The sequence below is a fragment of the Zeugodacus cucurbitae genome, chromosome 2 (genome assembly GCF_028554725.1).
Source record: "Zeugodacus cucurbitae isolate PBARC_wt_2022May chromosome 2, idZeuCucr1.2, whole genome shotgun sequence".
Classification (NCBI taxonomy): Eukaryota; Metazoa; Arthropoda; class Insecta; order Diptera; family Tephritidae; genus Zeugodacus; species Zeugodacus cucurbitae.
The window spans coordinates 57,386,623-57,405,305 of record NC_071667.1 but is presented as its reverse complement, the minus strand read 5'-3'; the positions used below and the strand labels follow the sequence as shown (position 1 = coordinate 57,405,305).

Here is an 18,683-nt window from a genome sequence, read left to right as displayed (position 1 = left end):
AGACTACTCAATGGGTAACAACAACAACTGAATAACAACAACAACAACAACAACAATAATAACAACGAAAAATTATAAAATTGCTAACTAACTACAAAAAAAAATTTCAAAATAATGAAAATCAAATTGACAACAATAACAACTAAACACAATAACGGTGAATTTGTAATAGTAGCACATATATATACTCTCATACAAATTTTTATATATGTATGTGTGTGTGTAGGCATGCACATCATATGGCATAGCATTATCAACAATAACAGAGAAATTGCAATCTGACGCCGCGTCCGTTGACGCTCTCGCGCCAATCTGCCAAATAAGTGAAAACTCACAAGTGTTTATATGTGTATGAGTGTGTGTGTGTGCCACTCGATGCTAGCATTTTCATAGCATGGCTGGCTGTTTGTGTTGATTAGAGCAATTTGCCGTGAGTTCGTTGGCGGTGCGACAACCAAAGATAACATGATACGAAACTCTTTCATTCGTGAGAGAGCTGTCAAAGTCCGCATTTTTTATAACATTTGGCAGTGGTGCCACTGCGGGAAAACATAAGTTAGGAGATTTTTATTCGATTTCTTGGGTATTTATTGGTTTGCAGTTTACGCTTAATAGAGACTTCTTAACCAATATTACACCAACACATACACTTATAAATATATATTTTAAGATAAACAATAGACATCTACACATAAAAATAATAAAATATTATAATAATTAAAAATCGTACATATTATAAGTCAACATAAACAAAAATTTAGCTTAGTTTAATTTAGTAACATATATTTATTTATATTTTATAAACAAATAAACACCTTAATATATTCTCTAAAAGTTTTAGAGAAAATTTGTACCCAGATATGTATTTACGTAAATGTCATTTAACACTGTTAAAGAACGTACATATATTACTTTCGTACAAATAGCCACCGTTTCTTAAATAATGTACACATATTAACTCCATTTAAATAAAAGTTAATAGTAATTCAAAAATCACAAAAAACTTATCGTACAAAAACGAACCATTTAATCATTTATTTCTGCGGGATTCTTAGTGGTAGCTCGTCATTTTGACTGTCAGCTGTTCAGTAGCCCATGATCTGGCTTTGTTGCCAACATCAAAAATGAGTTCATGGGCTCTCTCAACAAGCAAAAGAGAAGAGTTTCGTATCATATTATCCATGGCGACAACAACATTGCGAAAATTAAACGATTAGTTAGTGATAAGACTAAAGAGCTCACTCACCGGTGTATGCGCGCTCACACAAAGAGACAACTCATACTCACGGGTGTATGTTGTGAGTGTACAGATGGAATGGCGAAGGTAAATGCGAAGGTGCTGCGTAGGCGTGACTCTGTGCGGAGATTTCATGTGTGCGTGTGAGTGCAGTTGGTCACTGTGTCCATACCTTCATACAAATATCCTTGTAAATACGTGTACCTAGGCACATACAGGGCATATATTGATAGGTGTTGACAGTGCATTATTCGCAGCAAGGTTTGAAATTATGTATGTATGTTTAACTTGCTGTTTCGACTGAGACGGATTGTGTAAGTCAGAAGAGAGTAATCTTGTGAATATATTGAAGTAGAAGTAATACAGAAGATTAGAATTAGTTAGAGAACTTTCGGCAACGCAGATGTTGAATTATAAGCTTGAATAATCGGTTGGTTTTAACAGCCGCACTGTTAGTTCTGAGGACAAGGTGAAATATGTACCTCCTGTCATCAAGCAAACAGTCAGCGCACTTGCGTCTTGGCTCCCACGTCACTGTTGACAGTCATAACATTGAAGTTGTAGATTATTTTTTCTATCTTGGAACCAATATCAACAATGTCAGCCTCGAAATCCAGCGCAGAATCACGCTTGCCAACAGGTGCTATTTTGGACTGAGTAGACAATTGAAAAGTAAGTTCTAAAGCAAAGTAAAAAACAAGTCCCTTGTCATCCCCGTCCTGTTTTATGGTGCTGAAGCGTGGACGATGTCAAAATCGAATGTAACGGCACTAGGAGTTTTCGAGAAAATGATTTTGTGGAAGATTTATAATCTTTTGAACATATCGATTATCGAATATCGCAGACGATGGAACGATAAGTTGTATGAGTAGCTCAGCGATTAAAAGCTTAGTCATGTAGTCAGAATGGACGAGGGCACTATAGCTTTGAAAGTATTCGATGCAGTACACGCTGGCGGAAACAGAGAAAGACCTCCACTGTGTTGGAAAGACCAGGTGGAGAAGGACTTGGCTGCACTTGGTATCACCAATTGACGCCAAACAGCGAGAAGGAGAAACAAATGGCGCGCTATTATCGCCTAAGTGGTGCCTATGCCAAATATATACAATACATATGCATATATTACAATCGATATTCAAGCGTTATATTCAATTAAAAAGGTCAAAATAGTGTTTGGTACTTTAATCGGAAAACATAGACACATGTCAAGTAAATATTTTACATTTTTAAACGTACGGCCCCATCTACATGCACATACGTATATGGTATAAGTTCAACCAGAAGATCCTTAAGGAATAGTCTCAAACTCTAAAAGACGCTTTTAATTGGGATTGATTTCTGAACTAATTGGAAGCATGAAATGAGCCTGCGGTCGTCTTTTGACAAATAAAATCCTGAACGCCTTGGTGACCCGATCTCTCCCACTCGTATTAAGTTTACATTTCAACAGTTGCGATGAAAATACCAACCAACATTTCAAAAACTATTATACACTTAAGAAGACATTCCCAATGGCTTTTATTGAGATAACTTATACATTGGCCGATGCATTTCATATGATCAATTGTAAAGGTCACTATCATTATATTCGGTATTTCGGTAATGCAAATACCGATTTCAGGTCTGCTTTAGAAGCCGAAAAAAGCGTTTTTTTAGCAATTTTTTTTTTAAGGAAATGATTGCGGCAAACGGAATTTTAAGACGATAGTGTACTATATTCAAGGCTTAAAAACAATATTTATTATTAAAAAAATATTGAAATTTTTTCAAAGTTGTAAGTATTTTTCGGGAGCTCCTGGAGTCTGCACTTGTAAATCGGTGCGATGCATCTGAAACAGTCGAACCAAATTTTTTGTAATTTTTATAAGTTTCCTTTCTTTATGAACTACAAAAATACCGAAGAAGTTATAAAATTCCAAATTTTTTCGAAGTTTGAAAAAAAATTTACTTTTTTAAGAAAAAAAATTGACTTTCAGTTGCAAAACAAGTAGTTTAAATAATACTTTTGTCCAACTTTTTTAGTTCAAATAGAAGATAATTTAATACTGAAGCTAGATCACTTTGATTTTTTTCGATCGGACATATATTATTTTTGCTATCGCCGGCACCGTTTTCTAACACTTGTGAAAATGAAAACTCGAGAAAACGCGCTTTAAAGGTCTGCCTGAGCATTCTCACCTGCTCGACGCTCGGCCAAACTGCTCTAGCTTCGAAAATATGTCGAATTGGATTCTGGAATTTTAAAGACATATTCTTGGATAGTTTTGGAAGAGATTTAAAACAATCGATTTTTTGAAGTCTGTAAAGCAGACGTACGTTTACGTTTTATGAGGTATATTTTTGGCGATTAACCACGTTGTGGTTAGGAAAACGTATAAAGTCGATATTCGATACAAAGTGAATCATACTTTCAATATGCTCGTATACCCTATATAAACTATATGTCAGAGGGACTATTTTGTATCAAGTTTCGTATTCTCTTTCGGTAACTGCATTGATGCTTGTTCTTGTAGTTTTAACGCTTTATGTTTTTTTTTTTCACGAACGCACTTATCGACTAATTGGACTGACTGGCAGCTGGACAAAATTTCAGAAAACCATTTGTAGTCAACCTCAAATTTTTTTATATAAATAACTCTATATCTATTTCGATTAGTTTTAGATTTTGCAAACAACTGTAATTTGCGTGAATGTGAGCGGCTTTTCATTTAATTTTTTTTAATCTATATTTTTTTTAATCTATATTCTCAAAAATTGCGAGTTTTCACCAGTTTTGACCAAAGAAGAGTAGAGGTGTGTCTTTTGATATATTGAATATCTAAGTATAAGTGTCTTTTTGTATATCTAAGTATATGAAATTGAAGTATCTGAAGTATATACAATTATTATATAACTCACTTTACTTTAAAAAATTCACCGATGGTTGAAAAATACCTAAAAAATGTTTAGTTAAATGTGCAATATCATCTGTAAATTAATAACGCAGTCTATGTTAAATTTTCCATTATTAATGAGTCTGATAGACATCTGCACTGTTTCAAGTGCTTTCTGATTCATTCATGAAGCTCGTTCAAGTCAAAAAAATTTACATTTCCAACTGATATGAATCTCAATGCAGCGAATGAGGTGGCAAAATATCATATTTTAATCTGAAATCAAAATTTCATTTTTTTTGTGTTAAATTCTCCTTACTTCGACTTAGCCGTTACTTTACATTAAGCACCGATTAAAAGTTAGTTGAACAGTTAATGTGTAAATGGACTGTTAAACAAATAAAAACCATGGTTTTGCTCAATGTTAACATTTTAATGGCATATTTAGAGTAATGAAGCATAAAGTCGCTAACGTAATGCTTCACATTTTTACAAAAAACAAATAACAATAACGGTTTTCATAAGTACATACTACCATCTACTTACGAATGCACATATGTAGATATGTGTGAATGTATAATGAGGTTTCTATTTTATTGTTGTGTACACAATTTTCCATGACATTTGAAAAGGTAGCAAATAAATTGCTTTATAACCAAATGACATTGTCATGACGCTTGTAATTGACATTAATGGATAATCATCGCGCATCGGCTGTCCACCGCTCTGTTGGTACTCTGTCCGAGAATGCAAACAACCATAGTCAGCGAAATGACGTCGAACACCTAACTAAAATACAAACATACATACATACTTACATATATATGTACTATATATGTATATGAAGAGTATAGGGGCGCTTAGTCAAATGTACGCTCCGCCATTCATTAATGAATTTCTGCATTTCCGGCACATAAATTTGTTGCTTTTGTTGTTATCTATAACTATTCGAACACGTTTCTATTTTTTATTGTTTCAGCGCAATCGAAGTTGTGTCACGCTTATCACTCGAGTTTTGATGAATTTTTCATTTACGCTTTCATACATTCACACCAGAGAGTATAATTTCTGGTCTGCTATAAATTTTATTAAATGAATTTATGCGCTTTTAATTTACAACATTTCAATTATCTCGTTTATTTATAAGTTCGTTCGATTTTAAGGTACTTAAAGTAAATTTCAAGTGTGGCAAACGTATGGGAGAGCATTTGTGTCAAATCAGTTGATCCTACGTACAGCATATAATTTATAACGGTAAACGGTCTTTATCAAATATTTATGAAATCATTAGTATAATTAGCAAATGTAGCTAAGATAATGTGCATACCTAACCATACCTTTTCAGCACCCTTACTACGAAAGTGAGGACCTCTGTAGCTCTACAACTGTAGCTTTAGCAAAGAAGAATGTTGCCAAGATGTAGAGTAGAGTTGTCACCTGCATAAAAAAAATAAAATTTACGTTAGTATGTACATAAATAAGAAATAAATATTAAATTTTCTATAAATACGTTAAAAAAATATTCATTCAAAGATATAACATTCTAACTCTTACTCTATTTGAGTTTGCTCTATAGCTTTTATGTAATAAATATGTATGTTTGTATATATGAATGTGTCTACAATTGCAGCTGTTTATTAATTTTGGAAGAAGACAATGGCATGCTTCTCTTTAAATTACGCTATATTAGTTTATCAGTATGTAAAAACCCCACCTCAACTGCAGAAAATATTAATGGATCCCCAACTGTTACTGTTTATATGCACATACTGATATATTGTACAATTTGAGCACGCTTTACAATGTATGTTATGTACATATCTATATAAACTGCATCTAAATGCATCTATTTGCAAGGGCGCACTCGAAATGCACACACACATATATATATACATAGTAGCCACTCGTCAACCAAGAAATAAATCAAAAATTTAAATTGTGATGACCATAACAGAAAAATTGTGACAAATTCATACCCAATTCATGTACGTGGGACACGTGTCCGCCACTCTTTCAATTATATTTATTTTTATTTATTTTGTTTTCTGTTTAAGTTGATAGAAAGTCCAATTCATTTGAAAGATTACCATTCACCGGTAGTTATTAGTTGATTGAAGGAGTAAACATACATACATAAGGCATGGGTAAAGCTGCAATTCTTCGCACAAAGAAAATTAATTCGCGGATACATATGTACATATGTATGTTTGTAAATATGCATTAGTGTTTATTTTCCTTGAGTTGTCAAAAGTAATAAATGTGAGCCATTGAAGTAAATATTGTGTGTAAATAACAAGGGCAGCAAGTAGAAAGTGAATTGTCGTAAAAAAATATAGTGCAGAGTGTTTCTGGCACAAATACCATATGCTTTTGATTAAATCTAAGGCATGATAAATCGTTTTAAACTTGCTAGCGGCTACGCAAATTATCAACTTTACCATTGCAGTTGAATGTATACATACCATATGTCTATTTTGGTTTGGTTTTTCTCTGGATGGTATAATTGACAGTGGTATTTCAACTAAATCTTCTAAAGTCTTTAAATGCTTGTTATTCCTATTTAAACATTGTCCTTTACATACTAGTCACATAGCCGACGTTATTAACCTCAAAGACGTTTCTTTCCTGCGAATTCACAAAGAAGTAAAAGTACAATGCGGATATCCGGCGGCTCATGTCCAGAGATCTCGTCAATATGTATTCAAATTATTCCTTAAGCATGTCCAACAACTGTTAACTGATGGCAAACTGGAGTTAGAGGTGAGGAGAGAATAACCAAGTCAGACGCATGCAGTAAAGCAAAAAAGTTCTGTGAGTCTTTGGTTAATAGTTGTATATAAAAAAGCCATACATACAAACAAATCCATATAAGCAATGAAACTTATAAAATCCATCCTTTTAAACGGATTAAATATTACATATGTATATGCCTAGACGTACATACGTACACTACTATTTCCTTTTAGGTTTTATTGTTAATCGAGCACAAATTAATTAAAATTATTTCATATTTAAATATACGAAAATGAAGTTTAGTATACATTTTGAATATCACTATAGTGAATAGTAAACAGCCATTCACAATAGACAGCTGGAACTGTCAGTTCTTATTTCGCGGCATCCATTATAAGTGCGAAAGAGAGGTGAGCACACATTACACTAGTGTCTCACTCGCATACTTCAACGCAGTGATGCAATAGCAAAAAATAAAATTAATAAAAATGCAATAGAACTGTGAAAATATTTTCCCTAGCAAATTCGGAATTGAAACAGTATAACTATATCAGAGTGTACAGTTCAAATAATATAAGTTTTAAGTGAGTTCTAATTCTAAATGTGTCAAAACTATTCATTAAACAACGTTGGCGAATAGCAAACAAAACAGATAAGCAAAATTCATTAAATCTCCTACTGCTTTCCGAATATCCCTAAATTGCAGGGTTATGTGGTGATTTTGCTCACAAAGCGGATTAAAAAGGCACACTTTTTTTGCCGTTCCCGTTTTGTCTGTTCATTCGCCGTTGGTCGTCGCTCGACGTACAGAAAAAATCTAACGAAAATTTGTGAACTTGCAGTCAAATTCAGTAAATTAAAAACAAAAAATAGTAAAAATAGAACAAGCTAATTAATTGACGTCTGAAAACGGTAAAGGTGCGTTGAATTTATAGTAAAAGTGTGTAGATTCTTTGGGCGAAAAAATTTGCACAGCGGCTTGGAAGTGTGCGTGAAAGAATAAGAAGCGAACGGAAGAATAAAAGCAAAGGCTCGGCGTGAAAAATTTTCAAGAAAATTCGGGTGAAAATTTGTATAGGTTTTTGTAAAATATTTAGGTAACTCAATGCGACATCATTTCTGCATTAAATGTGTTTATTAACATTGCGAAATGTGCTATAATTTGCGATTTACTTGACTTTTCTTAAAACGAAAACGAATGCTGGGGCTCCGCTATTCTATTGTCAGCGGTAACTGCGACGGTGACGTTTGTGACTGCGGTAGTTGGTGTCGACAGCGACGCAAACTGCGCCGCCCCTTTTGTAGGCGTAAAATATTTCTGTCTACTGTGGGAAAAGAAAAAAAAGCATGTTTTTGCTGTCAACGTGAATGCTTAAAAATATGAATTAAATTGCAGAAAAAGACATTTATGCTAAAAAACTATGTATTGTTTAAAGCCGAGTTTACAAATATTTTAATTTTTAATATTATTTTGTGCGATAATTTTTTCTGCAGGAGCGGCAGCAACGACTAGACTAAAACAACTTATTTACAGGAAGAAGTATAAAAGAATACGGTTAGAAGGAGCATTATACGGATATAAGATTAAGTGGTTTAGAAGCGCATAAAGCAGAAAATCGAAAGACTGAAGTAAATTGATTTAAGCCAGGAGCAAGGAGAAGGTGCGTAAATAATTAGTATTACGCCGGAATTGTAGGAGGATAGAATCAGGGAACATCCTACGTTAACAGCTTTTATTTACCTAATTTGGACTGTTTATAATTGCGTCAATCATAAAACGTATTTGGAATTTCATTCATCAACTTTACTTTGGTCGCAATTTACAAAATTATATTGTATTAAAGCGGAAAGCCAATAAGTAAACAAAATGGACGATTTAATGGTCGAAGTGAGGCTCGACAATGGCGCCTACTACAAGGTAAGCTTATTTTACAACTTTTCTAGCATATATGTACTTCAGAATAGTCTAATATGAGTATAAAACATTTATATCCTGAATTCTAACGCATACCAAACGCCAATCAAAACTCCATGCAAAGTAAAAATCATGCAGATAATGAGAGTGCGTGGTCATGTCATTCAGTCGATGCGGATGTCTAATTTTAATTGTTTTATTAATAAATCTCTGTTGATTGTGTCAGCAATATTAGCGGCGTTTTGAGCATGGCTAAGTGTGCAATGTGTATGTGAGCACAGTGTCTCGCGTCGCTGTTGCCGTCGAAGCAAGCATTGGATGTCATCATCTTTGGTCGACATTGTTGTACTGCTAAATATTTGTGATTTAATAGTTTTTGTTTATAGATCTATTAGTTATTTTTTTATGCATCTGTTGCTTAAATGAAAAACTAATATTTGAAATAATTAGTTTGAAAGCGAGAAATTCTTGTCTAATCCATACCACCCCCTCTACAAACATTACACTCCCTCTTTTATTTGTTTGAAAAGGAAAATTCTTCTTATGAAGCGCCTCTTTGTCTACTGCCGGCCGACTGCACCATCATTCCATATATCACACAATAATAGTTAAGCAGTCCGCGGAGGTGTTGGAGGGCAAATTTATGTTTGCCCTGATACCTATGTTTAACCGCTCAGTGGGTGCATTACCACGTACGGATTTTCACTTTCAATATTCCTTCGTATTTCGAACATTCCCACAAATAAATTGATGTACGTACATTCTTATTTATGTATGTTCCTTCCTTGATTCATCTGTTCGCCGTAGTAGTAAATTGTCGTTTCTGTCATTATACGCCACTTCGTTGCTATACTCTTTCTTGCAGATTCGTTTTGTGTATCTACTTCGCCTGCTTGCGGTACGACTGGGGCTAGTTACACTAATAGCGGTGTCGGTGTCTGTCGGCGTTGACGCTGACTTCGACTTCAACGTTGTAGAACATATTTGCTCTCTGTTGGCATTATTGTTGTCTGTTCGAGCATTACCTTGCTTCTTTCATTAAATGCTTCTTCAATCTTTGCCATTTTCTTCGTGCATATTCGTTAATTTTATCATTCTGCTTTCGAGTGTGAATATAAAAATGTGCCGGCCGCGAATAGCACTGCCACCACGATTTTGACTACGTTAATGCCGCTGCTGCTGCGGCGGGCTATTCGTTTTTTTTTTGTTACCCACCTTGCTTGTCTCTCGTTCCAGTGTTTTGTTTGTACGATTGTTGATAGATTTGCTTGCAAATGAGCTGAGCTACTGTTAGAACTGCATCACCGCGTTTTTGTTGTTCGTTTTAAACGAAGCGCCAAAGCATACGAAACCAACTATTTGACTTTAACTTTGCTTTGTGACGCTTTTTATCGTTTATTATTCTGCCTCCTAGTAATTTGGGGTTTCACCAAGTTTAATGTATTTTTTACAATTTTTTCTTCTTATCGCTGATAAACATTAGTCATATAAACATAATTGTAATATAATACATATACATATATATGAAAATAATAATTTTTGCAACGTTAGTGAAACGTCATGCCATATTTACAATTTTTGTATAGTATTAGCCGGTTGGAGTGCTGAAAATACTGCTGACACTCTTTTTTTATAATTATGTGAGAGTGTAAATGTGAGATTAAAAGATTTATGTATTCAAGTTGTCACGTAAGACAAAATTGTCTTATTAATATTATTGTAAATTCACAATCTTAACTTTTTCGAAATGTCTGCTAACGTCCATAAAGCCTGCCTGTGTCACTATCCCTTCCTAGACATGGCATCATGTTGCTTTTTATATGTGCTTAATACATGCGCCTCGATCCTATTCATCTAATATTTCCTTTTCTGTGATCCAAAACTGTTGGCACGCGATGACATCATGCGGAATCAGGGTGGGGTAATAGCTGCCACAACTGCTGACAAATTCAAAAATTGCAGATATTCAAACCAACTACATCAATGTGTAATTCAAAGATTTGGGGTCGGATTTGGTTATTCTTTGATTTTTGACAGCGATGATTCATCGCCAATACAATTAAAGGATTCGTTTGTTCTATATTAGAGAGCTTTCTTATTATTTCTATTATGAAATAATTATAATAGGATCAGTTCTCAATTGTTTAAAGAGTTATTTTACGTATTATAAATTACGTAAAGAGAACCCCTTTATATTAAATGGTTATACATATAATGTCTATTAGCTGGTCAAACCTATAAATGTTAAAGTGTTTATAATTCTTTATTACAGTTTTATAATTAATCAACTATTTTTCAAACACTAATATATTTTCTTTTAATAATTTAGGGAAGAGCAACGGCAGTGTGTGATGATGGTGTATTTGTTGAAGTTGACGGGTAAGTTTTAAGCAATTTTGAAGAATCCAGTAAGTTTATTGTGGTTACTTTAACATTTAGTTCTATATTTTTAATTAATTGTGGCTATATCTATCCAGTGAGCATATCAGAGCAAAGCATATGCAGTAGTAAATTAGTTTTATATGCACACGCATAAAAACACACAAAGAGCATTTATTTATATATGGCATGCATCGAAACGTGTCAGAACATGGCATATGCATAAGAATAGATATTGTATTTTTAGTCGCGAATAGGAGCATACTGTCTGTGTCTTATATTTTACTGATTACTGTAATTTTTGGAAGCTTACTGCACAGCATATAGCATAGCACAGCACGTTCTAAACTCGTAAAGTTTGGGCTGCGCAGACTGTGAATTGTGTGATCTGTCGAACTATCAGTGGTCATAGAACTGTGTTTAAAAATACCTCACACACCCGAGTCCTATTTTTGTGCCATGCAGCAGCGCTAACACCGCAGCAAATGACGCATTCGAGCCGTTACGACTTGACCCATTTTGACAATTCCACATATTTTTGTGCTGAGTTTTTATTTGAACAAAGAAAAATACTGAAATTACCTCCTCAGCGGCAAAGCAAAGTGTGTTCAATAAATGAAAAAAAAAAAATTAAATATTTCCGGATAAAATGTTGATGTCGTTGGCTGTTACGTCGCGGCAACCCGCACAATTGCCTGCGCCTGTCAGTAATCAGTAGTGGTAGCGTATATGCTATTGCTTGCGCATTTACAGCATAGCCGCATGCGATCATTTGTTTGGCATGCTGCCAAAAGTCGCTAAGAGACATATCTTCGCCTCTTATGCTCTACTTTGATTCTTTCTAATTTCACTGTTCGCGATGTTATACATCTTTGCGTATTGGTAGCACTTGTTGGTCGCCACATTCTTCAAAACCAATGCTGCCGTTTGTGCGTCCCTATTCAAGTAGCGGCTTTTGTTTTTGTAGCGCTGCCGTCGAAAAGCGGCAAATATCAATGTATATTAATTTTCGAACGATACAAACACCTGTCCAAAACTTATAACTCATTTGGACGCAGAATTTGAATTATTTTGAAGACACTTGCATATCTGCTCTGTATACGTTGTTGTTGCGATTGTAAAAATGGCAACACATCGACTATTGGTGCTGCTGCTACCGGCTGCTTGCAGGCCCACACGTTGTCTCTTCAAAATTAATTTTTCATTTATTATATGTATTTTAAAAATCAGCCCACTAATTGCCACTGGCTGTCAATTAACGCCTTAAGTTTGTTTACTTTTTTCATTTTTAATGTTTTTACAATTTCTCTATTTTACTAATACATTTGTATTTGAACTCATTCTTTCTTGCTGCCGTATTCAACATTTTGGTATGCCAACAGCTGTCCCGATGTACAAAAATATCCTTTCTCAAATGTGCGCTTCCCGCCAGAAGAAAATGAGAATCCGCCCGCCTTTGAGGAAGGCATGGAAGTTGAAGTGTTCACCCGTTCGACGGAGCGTGAGTCCTGTGGTTGGTGGATTGCTTCCATTAAAATGATTAAGGCTGAAATCTGCGCCGTTGCGTACATAGGCTTTGAGACACCGTATACTGAAATTTGTGAACTGAAGCGTTTACGTATTAAAAATCAAAATCCGCCATTGACCGCCAAGTCGTTCTATCAGTTTTCGATACCCGTACCCGAGGAATTGCGACAGGAGTGAGTTTTTGTTGCTGTTGTTATCGTTCATTAATATTATATAATTACGCTAATAATCAAACATAATTTGTTTTTGTGCATATGGTTTTCTTATCTCGTTACATTGCAGAGCGCAAAAAGATGGTATTCACAAGGAATTTCAGCGTACAATAGGTGCCGGTGTGTGTGTATACAATCGCGATTTGGACAGCCTAATTGTGATTTCGAAATGGGAACACACACAGAAACGTGCCAGCATGCTGAAAGATATGCATTTTCGTAATTTGGCACAGAAGGTGTGTGTGTGTTAACTGTTTAAAAACAATATTGGAAGAAACGATAAATCTTAAAAATAAAATTTTTTTAATTTTCAGGTTATGCTGTTGAAACGAACTGAGGAAGCTGCGCGTCAGCTGGAATCGACTAAACTGCTTAATCGTGGGTGAGTTTATTTCATTGGTGAAGTGTAGCTATTAGGAGAAGGGAATATGTGTATTTAATTTTGTCCACTAATCATTCAGTTGGTTCAGCATTTATTGGATTTCGATTTATATGGTAGTCATAGAAAGTAATAAGAGTGTTTAATTGAAATATTTTAACGGTCTTCGATTTGACCAAGCATTAGAAAGTAGCGAAGTGTCACGAACTATATGAGCACTTCAAATAAACTTTAGACTAACTTAGTTCAATGTTGCGCAGTCAGTTTGGTTTCGAGCAGTGTTCCTGCCTTACATTTTCCAGTAAAAAATTCCTTTAGTTCAATTCTTTGGTTATTAAAGTAAAAAAAAAAAATAAATACAAAATTTGTATTATGATTTTTGACAGTTCTTTCATACATGAGCCATTCACAATAGTCAACCTCTTGTAAGTAAATTTAAAAGGCGAATAATTATTGATTAAGCTTTAATAAACTAATTTTAGCTTTATTAGCCTAAAAATGTGCAACTTCAATAAATTTGAATAACAACATATATATATATATATCAGCTATATATGTATGTGCATTTATGAGAAAGTTTGTTGCCAAGTTCGACACATTTTAATTCTGTTTACAAAATTATGCATTAATTTCCACATAATTCGCATTACTTCTATTTTATTCTGATTACATCTCATTTTTTTCTAACCCCTCACCTCTTTTATTTCACACACGCACGCAGCTATACCGATGAATTCCAAGTGCGCGAAGATCTGATGGGCTTGGCCATAGGTTCACACGGTGCCAATATACAAGCAGCACGCCTGTTGGAAGGTGTTACAAATATCGAATTGGAGGAGAAGTCGTGCACTTTCAAAATCACCGGCGAATCAGAGGATTCAGTGCAGCGAGCACGTGCGATGCTCGAATATGCCGAGGAATTCTTTCAGGTTCCTAGAGAGTTGGTGGGCAAGGTGATCGGCAAGAATGGTCGCATCATACAGGAAATTGTGGATAAAAGTGGTGTCTTTCGAATTAAGGTATGCGTTATAATTTCTATTGAATTGAATTTTCGTTTAATGGTTCGATATTTGAAAATTGCATGCGTTGGGATTCGCACAGATCGCAGGCGATGATGAGCAAGATCAGAATATACCACGTGAGCATGGTCATGTACCGTTTGTGTTCATTGGCACCGTTGAAAGTATTTCAAACGCCAAAGTGTTGCTGGAATATCACTTGGGGCATTTGAAGGTTAGTTTCGTCGGCTGAAAAGTTTTTTTTTTGTTTTTTCAAAAATACAAAATAATAAATATATTGTTCTAATGTAGGAAGTGGAACTGCTGCGTCAGGAAAAACTGGAGATCGATCAACAACTGCGCGCAATACAGGAATCCACAATGGGTTCGATGCAGAATTTCCCCGTCACACGGCGTTCGGAAAGAGGTTACAGCAGTGATATTGAATCGGTGCGTTCGGGACGTGGCGGACCGCGCGGGCGTGGTAGAGGTCGAGGCGGTGGCAATGGCGGCAATCAGCGTTATCATCAAGGTATTGCGTTTGGCATAAATTACTGTAAACATTTTAATTACAAATCTATTTGTATTTGTAGGTCGTCGGGACGATGATGATTACAATTCCCGCGGTGACCATCGTTACAACGATCGCAGCGGCGGTGGCGGTGGTGGTGGCTATCGTGGCGGTAATGATCGACGTGGTGGCGGTGGTAAGCAAAATGGTAAAATATCAAGTGTTATAAGCGCAAACACGTGTGTTTGAATTCACCTTTTTTTGCTTATTCCCTACGCACACGACGATGTTGATTCAAAATATATAGGACGCAGAGAGCAGAACGGCAGGGATGTCGGTAGAGACCATTACCACAATCATAATGATGATATGCGTGAGGACACGCGTGAATTGAGCAGCGTCGAAAGAGGTGCGTGCGTCGTATATGTGGCTTAATTGAAGTTTGTAAACTTATGCATATTTTCGATTTCATTTTAGCTGAAAGCAACTCATCGTACGAGGGTAGCTCAAGAAGACGTAGACGGCAAAAGAATAACAGCGCTGCTCATAACAGTGAGTATGATGTCGCCAAATTGAATTTTCAAAAGTGGCAGGTTTATATTTAGTGGCAAACAGGGTTGATAATAACAAAAAAAAAAAAAACAAAAAGTGCGCTTTATAAATATTCGGTTGTGTGTGACAAAGTTTATTAGTTTTAAAATTTAAGAATGTCTCGAAAGTTTCAATTTCGAATGCAGTGAATAGACGTACTAAAACGATTGAACCAACGCCCACAACTGTTGGTTCTACGATACCGAAATTGACCCGTATTTTAACCGACCAAGGGCTTTTATTTCGGCGAACTAAACATGTATGTCATAACTTTGAAGTCGTACATAATTTCGTACACCTGGGAACCAGCATTAACAACACCCACAATGTCAGCCACTCTTGCCAACAGTTGCTACTTTGCACTGAGTAAGCAATTGGAAAGTAAAGTCCTCTCGTCGAACCAAAATCAAACTTTACAAGTCGCTTATTTTTCCCGTCCTGCTTTATGATGCATAAGCGTGGACGATGTCAACATCCGATGAGACCACACTAGAAGTTTTTGAGAGAAGTTTTGCGCAAGATTTATGTTTCTTTGAACATTAGCAATAACGAATAGTAGACGATGGAACGATGAGCGGTACGAGTGATACGACGACATTGTCATAGTTCAGCAAATAAAAAGTCAGCTGCTAAGCTGGCTAGGTCATGTTATCCTAATGGATGAAAACATTCATATTTTAAAAATGTTCGATACAGTACCCGCAGACGCCGAGGAAGATCTCCACTCTGTTCGAAAGACCAGTTGTAGAGCGACGTGGTTACACTAGGAATTACCAAATGACGCCGAATTGCGAAGGAAAGAGAAGAAAGGCGCCAAACGGTTCCTACGCCAATTAAATACAAACATACAAACCTGTTTGGGGTCATCGCACTATTGAGTTGTGTGCGCAATTCCTTCTTGTTCAGATCTTAATCCGGCGTAAGAAACATTTGTACTGCAACCGAGCGTAGACTCTTCCGCTATATAATATAACTTGTAGTAGTTAAACTTTGTCGAAATAGCGAAAGCAAAATTACAATTACTTTAATAGTAATCCGTTTTTATATAGCATTACTATGATTACATTTTGATTACTTAAGATTACCTTTATAATTGTAGTCAAAAAAACTTCGTATTATATAATAATCATTTGTATTGTAATTTTCATGATTACAATTACATTTTTTAATTTGCTGTAATTCTAATGATTACTTCGATTATAATAATAGTAGTGGTAATCTATAACTTGATTACATATACTATGACTTAATGCGAACGTAATATTGAGACTTTTACGAATTACAATAACTGCACGTGTAATCTAAAGTAATCAAAAGTAATCTAAAAGTAATCGTAACTTTTATTGCAAAGATTGGTTTTAAAAATCGACTGAAAACATAAAAATACTGGTTTTAAACCAAATTATGAATTGGATGGAAAAAGTTTCTAAAGCATGGTGCCTTTATTTTCCTTCTATTATGGAAATAATCGCAGTTTGTAGAAGGAGTGCGCTAAAATGTGTTTGATGGCTAAAAACGGGTTTTTTCGTGTAAAAATTTATTTCGATGATTAATATAGAAATTAAAAAAAAAGTTTGCCCAGTTTGTCAGTAATATAACCTGCTTCTCTTGCTTTTGATATGCATTTGTTATTTGACTTTTGTAGTTTTTGAAGCGATTTTCATGCACTAATCACTTATTGTTTTTGTTGCAGCGAATGGTGGGGTTACCAATAACAAATCCCAGCCCAACAAGCAACCACAAAACGCAGATAACAATAAAAACAACAACGGCGGCGGAAGTGCTGGTGGTGGTGGTGGCGGCGGTGCTGGCAGCTCGTCGGAGCGATCGAAACAACAGAGCGTGAACAGCAAAGACGGCAGTAATGTGGCAATCAAGGGCAACAATGAGAAACCACAGCCGCAACAACAACAGCAGCAGCAATTACCACCGCAGCAACAACAACAACAACAGCCACAGCAGTCGCAGCAGCAGCAGCAGCCACAGCATCATCCACAACAACAGCAACAGCAGCAATCGCAGCAGTCAAAGCCACGACGCACCAAAAATAGAAACAATCATGCAGATTCGATACAACCACAGGAGAACAATAAGCGGGAGACACTTGTCAATGGCACATCCTAAGTGGGGGTAGACAAGCAGCAGCAGCAACAACAACAACAGCAAATATAAACAACAGATAAAATTAAAAAAAAAGAAATGCGTACGCATGCGATAGCCTCAAAAAGCAACAGCAACAACAACAGTGACAGCAGAATATGTAGTAAAACAAAAACAAAAACAACAAACAACAAAACGATGAGGAATTAGGTTGCAACCTAACATCTTCGAAAGCATTAATTGAATTGAATGAGCTAAACAATAAATAAACTAAAAATAATTAAACGAAAGAAAAAACATAAGGAAAATAATAAAAAAAATATATAAACATTTAAACAATATAAATGGAAACAAAAACACTACAAAAAGGATACAGCAAGAGAGGATTTTTATTAAAAAATAATAATAATAAAAAATAAAAAAATCATAAGAATCAATAATAATGACAAAAAAGAAAACTGAAAATGAAAAATATATAGAAAATAGTTTACTAACACGATACAAACGAATTATACACACACTCACACACACACATGTACACAAAACGCTAACTTCAATCATTAAACACTTAACGAACAACATTTCATGATGCATTAAATTTAAATTCGAAGAACTAAATAAAAAAACACAAAAAAATGGTTTATATGCCGCAGTGCGCAGCCAAGTCCATTAAATATTTGTCTAATTTCTAGTAACGAACTAAAAACTCAACAGTTAGAATACGTACATACGTACATATGTGTAAATGGAATTTAGAAGGAAAAATAATTCGAAACAAAGCAAATGTAAAATGTAATGTAAATGCATATGGAATTCGAAATTTTTTTTGGATATTTGTTTTTTAACTTTTTCCGAAATTTTTTTTTAATTTAAAATTTTTTTTTTTAATTTAATTTTTTTTTTTTTAATTTTTTTTTTTTTAATTTTTTTTTTGTATATTATTTTTTTGTAATTTTTTTTATTTAAACAATTTCTTTTTTATTTAAAATTTTTTTTTATTTAAAAATTGTTTTTTTTTTGTATTTTTTTTTGTATTTTTTTTTTGTAATTTCTTTTTTAAATTAATTTTTTTTATTTTAAATTTTTTTTTTATTCAAATTTTTTTTATTTTAATTTTTTTTTGTTTAAAATTTTTGTATTTAAATTTTTTTTTTTTTACATTTCAATAATGTTAATGAATTTGTAAGTGCCGCCAGTGCAATGCGATTTCTTTGCTCGACAAATATGT

At 34.6% G+C, this 18,683-nt stretch overlaps 1 protein-coding gene and 1 long non-coding RNA gene across 6 annotated transcripts; one reads left to right on the top strand and one right to left on the bottom strand.

Annotated features, from left to right (window-relative positions):
• Positions 1-445: 445 nt before the first annotated feature.
• LOC128922595 (uncharacterized) lies at positions 446-1,192 on the bottom strand. Its single transcript, XR_008471786.1, has 2 exons — positions 1,024-1,192; positions 446-539 (listed from the first exon to the last, which is right to left on the bottom strand). It is a non-coding gene; the product is annotated as an uncharacterized LOC128922595 (long non-coding RNA).
• A 6,087-nt stretch (positions 1,193-7,279) lies between these two features.
• Fmr1_2 (fragile X messenger ribonucleoprotein 1 homolog) lies at positions 7,280-18,129 on the top strand. Of its 5 annotated transcripts, none has more exons than XM_054231704.1 (13): positions 7,280-7,427; positions 8,338-8,761; positions 11,088-11,137; positions 12,520-12,837; positions 12,947-13,112; positions 13,191-13,258; positions 13,977-14,275; positions 14,340-14,488; positions 14,566-14,785; positions 14,847-14,972; positions 15,072-15,173; positions 15,242-15,316; positions 17,049-18,129. In XM_054231704.1, exons 2-13 carry the CDS (start codon positions 8,711-8,713, stop codon positions 17,477-17,479), a joined length of 2,055 nt encoding a protein of 684 aa, XP_054087679.1. In that variant the 5' UTR covers positions 7,280-7,427; positions 8,338-8,710; the 3' UTR covers positions 17,480-18,129. The 5 variants fall into 5 exon arrangements, with proteins under 5 accessions (XP_054087679.1, XP_054087691.1, XP_054087674.1 ...); XM_054231716.1 differs by lacking the exon at positions 7,280-7,427 and adding an exon at positions 7,586-7,761 and having other exon boundaries at positions 14,847-14,960; XM_054231699.1 differs by lacking the exon at positions 7,280-7,427 and adding an exon at positions 7,586-7,761.
• The last annotated feature ends 554 nt before the right edge of the window (positions 18,130-18,683 follow it).

What these genes read in the sequence shown, in the direction of transcription:
- Fmr1_2 (XM_054231704.1), top strand. Translation starts at nt 8,711, where the DNA reads ATGGACGATTTAATGGTCGAAGTGAGGCTCGACAATGGCGCCTACTAC. An exon ending in ACTAAACTGCTTAATCGTGG is followed by an intron (nt 13,259 to 13,976) that starts GTGAGTTTATTT and finishes ACACGCACGCAG; the next exon opens with CTATACCGATGAATTCCAAG. An exon ending in ATTGAGCAGCGTCGAAAGAG is followed by an intron (nt 15,174 to 15,241) that starts GTGCGTGCGTCG and finishes ATTTCATTTTAG; the next exon opens with CTGAAAGCAACTCATCGTAC.